This window comes from Scatophagus argus, chromosome 10, assembly GCF_020382885.2.
Source record: "Scatophagus argus isolate fScaArg1 chromosome 10, fScaArg1.pri, whole genome shotgun sequence".
Classification (NCBI taxonomy): Eukaryota; Metazoa; Chordata; class Actinopteri; family Scatophagidae; genus Scatophagus; species Scatophagus argus.
The window spans coordinates 868,646-881,551 of NC_058502.1; the positions used below are offsets into that span (position 1 = coordinate 868,646).

General features: G+C 48.0%; 1 protein-coding gene across 2 annotated transcripts in view; it reads right to left on the bottom strand.

The window, feature by feature from the left end:
- Positions 1 to 12,906, bottom strand: part of LOC124065745 (echinoderm microtubule-associated protein-like 6) — a 47,199-nt gene that overhangs the window by 31,735 nt on the left and 2,558 nt on the right. For both annotated transcript variants that reach the window (XM_046401435.1, XM_046401436.1), the window contains exon 3: positions 193 to 352. In XM_046401435.1, coding sequence (XP_046257391.1) covers positions 193 to 352 — 160 coding nt within the window. The remainder of the gene's footprint in view (positions 1 to 192; positions 353 to 12,906) is intronic.

Consider the following 12,906-nt stretch of genomic DNA (forward strand, 5'->3'; position numbering starts at 1 on the left):
GTTCTTCTCACTGACACGAGTCCAGACTGCAAACTGAAACTGAAGTGCTGATGTGAAATGATGAGACTGAGATTTACAAACCACAACCAGCTGGCCCCTGCTGAAGTCGCTTCATCATACTGCTTTGGCATTTCCCATCACTCCTCCTCCCTCCTGTGTGTGTGTGTGTGTGTGTGTGTGCGTGCGTGTCACCTGTCCGTCAGCGCTGAACGCCAGGCACGCGATGCCGTGTGTGTGTCCGTCGCGGAGCAGGGAGACGGTCTGGACAGTGAAGGAGTCCCACACACACACATAGGGGTCCTTTCCCACCTGACCAGTCGCCACCAGGGAGCGCTCCGGGTGCAACGCCAGGCTGACGGGGGAGGAGAGGGGAGGGACAAAGAAGAAGACAGTGGGGGTGAAGCAGCGGCAGGGACAAAGACAGAGGCCAAACATGTCTGTGTCAACTTCAGTAACGTTTTCTCAAGTCTCAAGAGAGAAAGTAGCAGGACAGCAAGAGACAGCAAAGACTCGCTGAGCAAAGACTCGCTGAGCAAAGACTCGCTGAGCAAAGACTCGCTGAGCAAACACTCGCTGAGCAAACACTCGCTGAGCAAACACTCGCTGAGCAAACACTCGCTGAGCAAACACTCGCTGAGCAAAGACTCGCTGAGCAAACACTCTGAACCTCAGTGAAGTGAAAGACAGAAAAACCTGAAGATTTGATTGCAGAATGTATGAAAACATGAAGTGATGGACAACATGGAGGCCTGAGTCGTCCATCATGCAGCAGAGATGAATCGATTCATCTTTAAAAGTCAAACTGTGTATTTGCACTGATTTTTATGGACTAAATGGATTTATTTATTAATATGCTGATGCTGCAAGTCATTTTTAATATCTATAAATAAATTAGAAAAACCCACATCAACCCTCTTCAGTGAACTTTTAGCTGAAAAATGTACTCTTTTAATAAACCACCTCTCTGCCCTCACGCTGCTCCTCACAGGGTCAGTCTGTGTTCTCCTTTACAAAGAGGCTGCTATTAATACACCCACTGCTTAATGGCATCATTATCAATACACACACTCACACACACACTCCTCTCAGCTCCGTTGATGAGGTAATGATCCCTGACGTCTGAAGTGTGTGTGTGTGAGGTCACACCAGTGACCTTGGCTTTTCTGTCTCTTACTTAAATGAGGATCTGATCGTTAACAGATGTGAACGTCTGCTTTTATATTCCTCAGCCTGATGTTTGAGAGACAGAGAGTAAAAGAGAAAGGTGTGTGTGTGTGTGTGTGAGTGTGTGTGTGTGTGGTCACCAAAGGTCAGTGCTGCTTGCAGAAGTGTGTAAAACATGGAGGGACTGTGTATGAAATAACAGAAGAATGAAACAGAACAGAAATAGAACAGGTGTGTCAGCCACAAAGGCCCATTGATCTCAGGGATGATGTCTGCTGTCACACACACACACACACACACACACACACACACACACACACACTTCGACATCGACTCTCCTCCTCAACCAGCCAATGAGCCTGCTAGCTGCTGCGGTTGCCATGACAACAACATTGCCAAGGGCACAAGAGCTGAGGATTGAGAAAGACAACTGAGTCAAGGTCAAACATCTCTCTCTCTCACACACACACACACACACACACACACCTGAACTCACCACTCCCGCTGGTCGATATGACAACTTCATGCTTTCCAGCTCTTTCATGTTCATATTTACACGCTGGTGTTTAAACACAGACCTCATACCAGCAGGTCTGGACCTTCCCAACATTAAACTGATGTTCTCTGATACTTCTGCTACTGCTGTACTACTGCTACTCCTAAAGTTCCTTCCTCGCTGAGGTTCCTACTTTACCTTTTGCTGTCTGGATTTTGCTGCCCACCTTTGTTTTGCTCACTGGTTTCAGCTCCCTTTTTGTTTCTGCAACCAGCCTGCCCTGTCATGAATTTGGGTCCATAGTAGTAGTAGTATTAGTAGTCAGCAGTAGTACTGTTGCTTCCATAAGTACAAGTACATCTGAGTATTGGTGCTAAATACCTTTAAGCTATCGATCAGACTAACCCAGCGCCAAGTAGCATCTGGTCTGCATGTTGTTGCTGGCAAAAGCCAAAACGTCTGGGTCGCCCCCTAGTGGCTGGATGTATTACAGCTCATACTGACCCGCCCCGCTCTGCATACAGCAGCCAGGTAAACTTGTCAAGGCTGGCCAAGGCTAGAAAAAACCACAGACGTCATGCCAAGACAACAGTTCAGTAGGAACCCTACACTGGGAACATCACAGCTTACAGCAGCTTCTGGTCCACCCCTCCAGTCCGCCATTTGCAATCACGCAAACGTCAGCACTTCAACGTTCAGCTGTCCAATGAAAACATGAAGGTCAGCTTTCACTAACAGATAAACATGATTTTGATCCACTTTGAGTCCTCGTTCTTCTTCTCCATTGTTGTCTCCTCCTTTCTGTCGTTCCCATCCTTTGACAGTAGCTCTGCTCCTCCTCCTCCTTCAGCCTCCTCCTCCTCCTCCTCCTCTCTGAGGGCGACGACTCATCCTTCACTTCTCTCATTTCTGCTTCTGCTCTTTTCTTTTATTTTGTTAGCCCTTTCCTTCAGGCCTGCTGCTATCCTCCTCTCTGCTCATGTCCTCAGGACAAACTGCCATCTGGTGTGTTGAAACAGCCAGGTCACACACACACACACACACACACACACACACACACACACACACACACTCAACACTCTATTATTAGCAGCTATTGAAGTTAGTGCAGCAGCTTCTATAAATAGCAAACAGGGACTCCTGTGTGTGTGTGTGTGTGTGTGTGTGTGTGTGTGAGTGTGAGTGAGTGTGTGTGAGTGAGTGAGTGTGTAATTTAAAAATGATTCACCTGGAGGAAGAGAATGAGGGAAATTAAACCTCACTGCAGCAGTGGTTTGTTTAACTGAACGAAAAGAGCATTAAGGGATTAAAGGTATTTAAATATTGGATCAGTAAATGTGCAGAATGGTCCTTTAAAGGGTTTTTTTGTCATAAACTTAGTGTTACCAGCTTGTGGTACAGACAATAACGGTGAGATTTGGTAAAAGGAGACGAGACGAGCTGCCACACACCTCCGTGTGCGTGAAATCCAGGTGTCCTGTACACAGGTGTGATGCTGTGAACTGTAGTGAACAGTATCTTTGTTAAAAACACACGACGCGGTGACGTTTTGTTTGAACGGTTCACCTGCACAGACTGAAAAGGTTCTTTACTGAGTGCTAATAAACTCCAAGCGCGTGTGTGTTCTGGGCTTTTCTCCGTCTAATCGTTTACGGCACTAACGGTGTCCACGTACAGCAGACCTGGGCAAACTGTTCCACAAAGGGCCGGTGTGGCTGCAGGTTTTCTTTCCAACCAAGCAGCAGCACACCAGACTTGACTCATTTAATCAACTGATCTCAGTCTTCAGACAGTTGATTGGTCAAACTGTGTGCTCTTGGTTGGTTGGAGCAAAAACCCGCAGCCACACCGGCCCTTTGTGCCCAGGCCTGAAACGCCTGCTTCTGCTGCTGGAAAATGACCACCGGGGGGCGTCGTCGGGAACCTGAACATGCGACGCTTTCAGGTGCTGAACGACAGGCCGACGCTGTCATTGGACGTGAGACGACCAAAGCACCAGATTCAGCTCTGACTGAAGGCAGGTAATCTGGGAGACATCATCACAGGAAGTAATTGGAATGAACACACACACACACACACACACACACACACACACACACACACACACATTTACTTTAACAGTGCCAGTTAAACAGCAGTGAGTGCACATCCTCTGACTGTAACTTGTAACTTCCACATGAATAACAAATGAACTGGCTCGGTCTGCTGAACCTCTCAGCCCAGAGTTACAGGAGCTGCGACCTCTGACCTTTGACCTCTCTGCTACAGCTGATGAGGCCATTCTTACAGGCACACACACACACACACACACACACACACACACACACACACACACACACACACACACACACACACACACACAGATATGAATAAAATGAGTGCAGGTGAGTTTATTTATAGCAGGTGGTGAAATCAGGGCAGCTTCTATAAATAGCCCAGAGGGACTCCTCCTCCTCCAAGTGTGTGCGTGTGTGTGTGTGTGTGTGCGTGTGTGTGATACAACAAGCTTGTTTTCCCCAGTTGTCCTTGCAGGGATAAATGAGAGCACCAGAGAGTCTCTTACAATAATCTGATCGATTGATTTTCTGCTAACTGCACAAATGTTCTATTGAATGAGCTGTGATTTGTTGAAACAGCGTACTGAACATAAAACCTGTCCAGGTGAAACGGGAGGTCCAACGCACATGCATGTTAAAAACCAATGACGTCTTCTCTCAGTCCAAAACAAGTTTAAGCGACTTGGAACTCTCAAACCAAGACAGACAAGTCCGAGTCAAACCTCAGGAAATTCGAGTCATGACAATTCAAGCTGTTCAAGTCTTCAAAATGAGTCCAAGTCAATTAGTCGACATAAGTCTAAGACAAGTCTCTGGTCATTTGAGACAAGTCCAAGTTATGCCTGACTTCTGCCCGACAAGTTCAAGGTCTCAAGTCTCAAGTCATTCAAGATGGGTTCCAGTGGAGTCATAAATCAATTCAGAGTCCACGTCAAATGTCAGCTGAGTCAAAAAGCAAGTCATGACATGTCCGAGTCTCACAGAGCAGGTCTCAGATCAGCCCTAAAGTCGTTTGTAACGATTCTGGGTTCAGTTTGAAGTCATCGCTAACAAGTCCGAGACACAGCCTCACTTTGGGACTCAAGTCCAAGTCTGAAGTCCACATCTCTGTTTGGTTCCAGTTTCAGCAGCAGTGAATATAATCGGGCTTTAAGGGAAATGTTGCACAGATGTTGCATTACACGTTCAGCCGTGCAATCTAAAGAAGAATTTCTGTTCAAAACAAATCAGTGCAGCAGGAAATGATGTTTTCTGGCAGCAAGGACGAGATACTCGATCAAACCTGCCATGCTGAGGAAACTCCGGTGGAAAAATCACTTTTCACAGCTGCCCAAAAACTTGCTGCTGGGTTATCGGCGCCTCCAGAGAGAAAAGAATAAGAAGTGGATGGATAAGAATTCTAATATGTGCCTCTGAGGAAGGAACATTTTCCTAAAATAAAGTCTACATCTTCTCTTCTTTGAAAAGCGTGATAAGGAGTTCAGTCGCTCTCTCTCTCCTTACAATAAGCAGCTTAAATTCAGTTTGCGGACCTTTCAGAGTCACACTGAAGAGTGCCATAACACCCTGAGGGGTGTGTGTGTGTGTGTGTTTGAGGAAATCTGTGTGTAGGAAAAATGTGTTCCTCACTGTGTTTGAGTGCCAGCATACCGTGGGAACATTGGCGGCCGCGGGGCAGATTGGCGGTGGGATGCTGGACAGATAATTTCTTAGTCATCGTCATCTTAATGAGGACCACTGAGCTGTGAATCCACAGAGCCACCAGGCTTTGCTGCCCGCTGCCGCCATTAACAAACTCAGTCAAATGAAAAGGAGCATGTGGCTGAAATAAACGAGGCTTCTAGGAATCACTTCCTCCGCTTTTCTCCGTCAGATATTAAACAGAATTCATTTCTTAATTCCAAGCTCAGCGCACTTCAACTTTTTGTGTGTCGTGAACTCGTGGAAAAGCCGGAATCATCTTGAGCTTATAGTGAGCACAGATTTGGTGATTTGTCACATCTGAATGTAACACGAGCGCCGTGTCTGCGACGCTTCATGCACTGAGAGGGACACCCGTTACAGCGAACACCAGCGAGAGAACATGTCCTTACGTGTCCATACGTCTCGTGGTCAGTCAGTCAGGACAGGAAGCTCGTTCTGTCTGTCTGTGCTGAGCTTTTTCAGGCAGAAATCAAAACACGGGCGGAAAACCAGGTTTGTTGCCAGTTATGAGCTTGTTGTTTGTATCAGTTAAGTAAGTTAATGTCAGCCAAAAGCAACACTTTGAGTCTTCTTCTCAGCCTGGCAGGCCCACGTGGGCACAGGCCGCTAGCTGGTTACAGGAGCATGACTGATCACACAATCAGTTTAGGCATCTGGATGAACGCAGCTGCTCTTACGAGGTGTCCCGTTACGCTTCGCTTTCAGATTTTGTCTTGATTTCAAGCTAAATGACGCCGCAGTCTTTGCTAAACTTAGAGTTCATTTCACACCACATCCTTCAGCCTGAAAGCACAGCCGGCAGCATCGTTCTGCTGACAGTGAACGCATCACTGACCGCTCTTCAGCTTCTCTGGCTGCGAGGCCAGCCGCTAACAGCGCTAACAAGAACGTTAGCCCTGCTCTTCATCAGCACACACACACACACACACACACACAGCCCCAGGTGTCCCTGCTGGTCAGCCTCAGCTCTATGTTAGCAGTTGGAGCTGAACTGGTTGGTTTTGTGGCTGATGATGATGATGATGATGATGAGGCTGCAGGTCACTCTGACTACATGCCTGCTCTCTGTGTCCGAGGCTCCTTCAAGCAGCAGTAACTTGTGCAACTTTAGATCACATGACGAGGGAGGGCCGAGAGATCGTTAAGGCAGGACTTTCACTTCTAACTGTGTATTTTTACACACATCTGAGTGCTGAATGCTGAACACTGTGGGGCCTTTAAGGACCACTCCTGTCCAGACTGTCCAGACACTTTGGCAAAAATGAAACTCGACTTTTGAAGTTGAACCGAAATCAACAGAAGCGTGAGAGGAATGAAAACACAGATTATCACGAAGCAGCCCAGTGTTTCCGAGTGTGTGTGTGTGTGTTTCACAGATATGTGACGGTGTGTGTCTGTGTTTCCGCTGCATTGTGTCTCTCTGTCTGTCAGCACAGACACCAACAGATACTGGAAACATAAACAGCCAGCCTGCTCTTCACTTCGAGGTCTGACACTGTCGGCCCTGTGGGCTCATTCAGTCACCTGTATCAGAGCAACGGAGCACAAAGAGAGAGGAAAGAAGGCGTTCCTGCAGGAAAAACAATGCGACAGCCTGTTGGTTCACACAGGAAGCGGTTGTCATGGAGCTCGGGGACAGCAGTTCACGTTACAGGTAAAACGCGAGCTCAGCCGGGCTTTCTCTCCTCCAGCTGCCGAGCTTTTACACGAGCGCTTCCTTTTATCCAGTCAGGCAGAAATGCCATCAAAACTACACAACAGCGTGCTGTGGTTTCATTGTTCCTGTGCGTGTCGTCGGTCGGGTCCTGCCTGCAGGCGGCCGACAGGAAGTGGGACGAGAGAGGAAAGGAAGGCGAGGCAGAGGACGGCGGCCCAGCACAGACCCTTCAGTCACAGCTCGTCCTCGTCCACTGCCTTAGCGCACAGAGTGAGACAACAGCCTCACAGGACAGGACAGCATCGCAAGATCTACAGCAGAGCATGTAAGACACTGCAGGCCGTCAGTAGGCCTGTCTGTTGACCCGGACATGTCAGATGATGCTAACACAACACTGGGAGGGGGAGGACTGCGTTTCATTATCCCCTCACAACGTGAAGCCGTAGACTTTACTGACAGTCCACTCTGTGTTTAATCTGCGCAAGAAAACAAAAATCTGCCAACTGGAACGTGTGACGTATCAAAGCTGTCTACCAAACCGCAGCAGACGTTTTCAAACTGCAAACCGTTCAGAATATGCACAGAAACTGTCAGCATTACTTTCATTCAGTCCCTGATTTGTGTCTTTGCAGAACAGCACAAAGCAAACATTTGGATTTGATGACATTTGGACTCAAATAAAAATACCAAAGACGAAAATGAGCAAAGTGAAAAGTGAACATGAGTGAGCAGAACGGATGTGAATGAGCTCTTTATTCAGCAGCATCCAGCCTGTGATAATAACCCTGGTGCTTCGCTGCAGACGAACATAAAAGCCGGTCGCCCCCCCGGGAGGCCTCGGCCATGAAAGAGCCAATGAGAGAAAAAAGACGGTCCCACTCGGTCCCTTTCACAAAAACTCAACATGGATTTAATGCGTCAACATGGAGCCTGCAATTACTGAAGCAATCCATCAGGCAGAGAGAGATGAGTGCAGTTAGCACTCGACGCTTTCAACACGAGCAGCTGCAGACAGGAAGGGAAGGAAAATCTCAGTGAAAATAAACAAGCCTAAAGACTGACACGTCATGGGCTCATTCTGCTGCTCTTCTTTGGCTTAACCACAGAGGCTGCAGTCAGCCACAGAGGTGTGGTCACGACTGCGTACGAGGTGCTGCGACCTCCACACAGGAGGTCTCACCTCTCAGCGCACAGCGCGACAAAATCCCATGAAGGGTGGAGGTCAAAACTGAGACCGTTTGGGGAGGTCACACACGCACGACGCTGACCCAGCAGGGACTGGAGTCCGCATTCCTGTGTGGAAGGAGACGCACGTCACCAGTCCCTTCCTAACCGAACCACACGGCTTCTGATGTTAAGGTGGTGTTGGAGAGGCTTCGCGGCAGGAAGGCTTTACAGACGTCTGGACCAATGAGACTCAACAACAGACTTTCTGCAGGTTTGCTCCGCCCACCTTCAGCTGTCAATCAAAGTTTGTCCACCTTAAAGAGGAGGAGAGACTTTGCGGGTCTGTGCTCCATCAGATGGTCAGACCTCCTTCCTCCTCCACACCGTCTTCATCTCTCGTCTCTTTTCATCCACGACGCGACTTCCTCTGTGGCGTTCACGTGAACAGCTGAGCGCTACACCGCGACAGACGCGCTGCCTCCACAGTCGGCGCTTCACTGCGAACGCACTCACTAAATCAGTTTGCTTCACTGAGGTAAAACCAAACTGCCTTTACGAGCAGTTTTCTGATTCTAATAAATGAAACTGATTGAATACAAGACTTGTCTGCTAAGAGAGGCTGCTTGTCGCTGAAATGAACGTGAAAAAAGAAGCCTCGATGAGGTCACTTCTCATTGGATCGGTTTAACCCGACCTCTGACCTCCTCCCTCCTGGATGCTCGTAAGATCTGCTGATCTGGGACCTGATGTGTCCTTTATTCTGCTGGCACTGACTGGGTGGCAGCGTTGGCTCGGTGAGTCAAATGCAAATGTAATTACAACCTCAACGGCGTGCAGATTTTTCCACATCAGCTCCGGTTTGTGGGAGGAGAAGCAGAGCAGCCGCAGTGCAGCAGACGCCAACTTCAACCCCCAAGTCCAAACTGACATCTGTGTTTCACCAAACAGAGATAAAAATCATCAAGACCAGCTGCTGTTTTCATTTAATGAACCCTTCATTCCCTTCTGATGTCAACTCAGGAAGGAGGGATGAGTGAAAAGAAAAGAGACAGAAGCAAAACTCTGCCGTTTGTGTATGCAAGCTGAATGTGCTGTTATTCTTCACGTCTTTAATTTGTCCCTCCCTCATTCTGTCTTGAAACGGATCGAACCGAGGACTTTCATCCAGGAGCCCGAGGTTCATGTCCCGTATGAAGCTTTGGGCCCCTGAGCAGGCTGCAGCCTTCTTCTTTCTGACTCCACACCGACGATTTGTTTCAGTTTGCGACTCTTCGACCGACGCGGACTCAAGCGAGACATCACTTGAGGACAGTTGCAGCCTGTCTTTAGGTTGTTGAAGGCGTTTCAGCTCTCATCCCAAAGGCTTCTTCAGTTCTGCCATTGAAGGGGGAATCCAGCTGTACCATAAAGACCATCCAGACCGCCTCCAAGGTGACCACCAGCTGGACTTCAATCCCAGAACTGAGAAGCCTTTCGGATGGGAACAACTAAACCTAAAGATGTCCATTTATCTTCGCTCCTAGCACTTCAACTGCCACGACCAGGATGACTGAGAACCTACATCGACTCTTGAGGACAGCTGTCAGTCTCCGCACAGCGCCCCCTGGAGACACTAAAGGATTTATACCCCTTTTAAAATAGCCAAGAGTGGCGAGAGACGACTTCCAGCAAACCGTCGTGGTCTGTGCCAAACCATCAGAAACTGAGACACAACACACAAAACTAATCTGAGACAGAAGCTGGGAGTCCTGGATGAACCCTGTGAGGGTATTTTTCAGTTTTTGGAGCCTGAACCAGAACTCCTCTCCATCCATTTGGAGCGTGTCGGTGTGTCGGCACATCTGCGTTGTAACAGCACCGGCTGTGGTGCCAGTCGTGATGAAAAGGCCGATGCATCAGACCGGGCCAGTGACAGTGACATTTCCTGCAGCCAGCACTAACCCAGATAAGAGCTCACACTGGGTGTGTTCACACAGCGTGTAGCACACACACGTTTGGAAGATTCAGTTCAGGTTTATTTTTACTGTGCACCTCAGCAGTTAACGTGCTGTGTCACCTCTGCTAAACGTGAACACAAACAAAAATGTGAAAACACTGTTGAGTGTGATGATGTGTGGAGCTTCTGGATACTGAACATACAACATCTTCAGTTACTGACGGGTTTTTGCAGGATTTCAAGTCAAATAATCAGTTTACATCGCAGTTTGAATCCCCTTTTTGTAACAGAAATCATGTGGTTTTGCAGAGATCTTGACTTTACACCTCAGTGGTCAAAGTGGACCCAGTGGGACGGAGACTTTACTGTAGCAACTCGTCAGCGTCCAGCTGTGAACCTGCAGTCAGCTGTGAGGGATAATCTGGCACAAACACAAATCTGACACTCCTATCAGACAGCACAACCGAGCTGAGGCAGCATCCAGCTTTTTAATTAGCATCACACTCACACACACACACTCACACACACACTCTGCAGCTGACTGACCTGCTGTATTAGCTGTCCAAACATGCCTGCTGCTGCGATGACTCATAGGCTGTTTAGTGTCGGTGAATACACCAGGTGTGTGTGAGTGTGTGTGAGTGTGTGTGACCGTGCTGGGATGAATGAGCGACCTCACTGAATCATGGTCCTCCTTCTCCACTCGCTCTAATTTGCTCTCATCAGCAGAGAAAATCCCTTCTGCTGCTCCTCGACGCTCTGATTCTTGTTGTTTAAAATTCTCCAGAGAACAACCAGAGCTTTGGAGAGACTCAGTTCAGCCCAGAGACGCTACACATCAGAACCCGACCCGATCTGAGAGCAGCCCTGCCTGCTGAACATTTTCTTCATGTACAACTGCTGTACAACACGCCAGCAGGCTTTTAATGCGCAACGAGCAAACATACCGAATGGGAAAAAATGGCAACGGATTTTACTGAATGTAAAACATTTCCTTTTCCTGTAAGAACCTTCAGCTTCAGCATGAATAACGTTTACATTCGGTACTTCGTTAAGATTAAAAACAGGTGCAGGGGACGGTGCAGTTCAAACTCTTTTCAGCCTGTAAACCTGACCAGGAGGGGACACGAACCTCCGGAGCTTCATGAATGTTTTATATACAACAACAATCGGCCTGCAGGGCACATGAACGCAACACGTCCTGGACTGGAGAGACGTTTGCCCACGACAAGAGCAACGAGCATCTTACAGCTGCCGGTTAGAGTCTCACATAGATTAGATGGCTTCAGTAAAGTTAGTAAACCCACTGAAGGGCTGGTTTTGTTCCCTACAGGCCATCTGCTTGGTGAGACAGTCAGATGAAGTCACTGAGCATTTTTACTTTCTGATTCAGCTGTCCAGCCCTCAAGCTGCCACAGAGTCTCACTGTACTGACTGTTGTTTTTAACCTCTAGGGGGCAGACTAACTCCACAACCCGTTCATAGTGATGCAGTGACATGTTACCACCGGAGCTGATGTCTTATCAAACAGCAGCAGGTTAGTTCCACCCCCAGCAGTTACTACATGAACATTCCTGTGGAGTGCTGGGTGTATTCCCTCTCTTTTAGCTCTGCTTTTGGTCTCCACCCCCTCCTGAAATGAACGTCTGGCTCTTCAGCTGCTAAAAGCCCCGCAGTGTTCAGCAGCTGGTCTCTGAAACAGACAGGAAGTGTGCGACAACCCCAAAACGAGGAGCTAAAATAGGCTAAAAAGCTGCTTGGAGCTGCGGAGGGATTTCTCTGGGAAACAGATCCATCCCTTATATAACTGTCAGATAATCCCAGATTAAATGTGTTGGCTGTTTGAAAGCTGGTTTGACACATTCAGAACAACAGCTTAATTAATTACAAACTGTGTTCTGGGTCTGAAAGGTGTTTTCCAGGACTTTGGGCAATTTTGGACAAAAAACTATAAAATCTATTATATAATGATTTTATGTGTAGGCAGTGGTGAGTGCTGTCACCTCACAGCAAGAGGGTTCTGGGTTCGAATCCCGGTCTGGGCCCTTCTGTGCGGGAGTTTGCATGTTCTCCCTGTGCCTGCGTGGATTTTTCCGGGTGCTCCGGCTTCCTTTCACAATCCCAAAGACATGCACTTAGCATTAGGCTAATTGGCTGCTCTACATTGTGTGTGTGCGTGTGGTTGTTTGTCTTTGTGTGTGTCAGCCCTGCGATTGGCTGGCGACCGGTCCAGGGTGAACCCCGCCTCTCGCCCGTAGTCAGCTGGGACAGGCTGCAGCTCCCTGCGACCCTGACGGATAAAGCAGGAATAGAAAATGGATGGATGGAGTCTATGTGCTCAGGTGAGAACAATGACATTCATCACCTGGAAAAGCACCTGGCTCCTCTGGCAGGATGTCTGCTGCTCATCAGGAGATCATCTCAGCTGAACCTGCAGCTCGTCTCTGTTTTATTAGGTTTGGAAACATCCTGACATCATTCAGCACTTATTACATTACAACATCTTTGTTCATGCTGCCTTCAAGTCATGTGGCAAATATCAGAATCAGTGCACAAATGTGTCACAAGTTTTGGTAAAGTAATGAAAATTAGATTAACCTTAACCTGGCAACATCGTAGCAGGATTGACCAATAGGATCACAGAAACTTCCTTCCTTTGTCTAAGTTTTCCTACAGTATAACAGACACACACACTGAACAGTGAAATGAGCACATTAACGTTTCC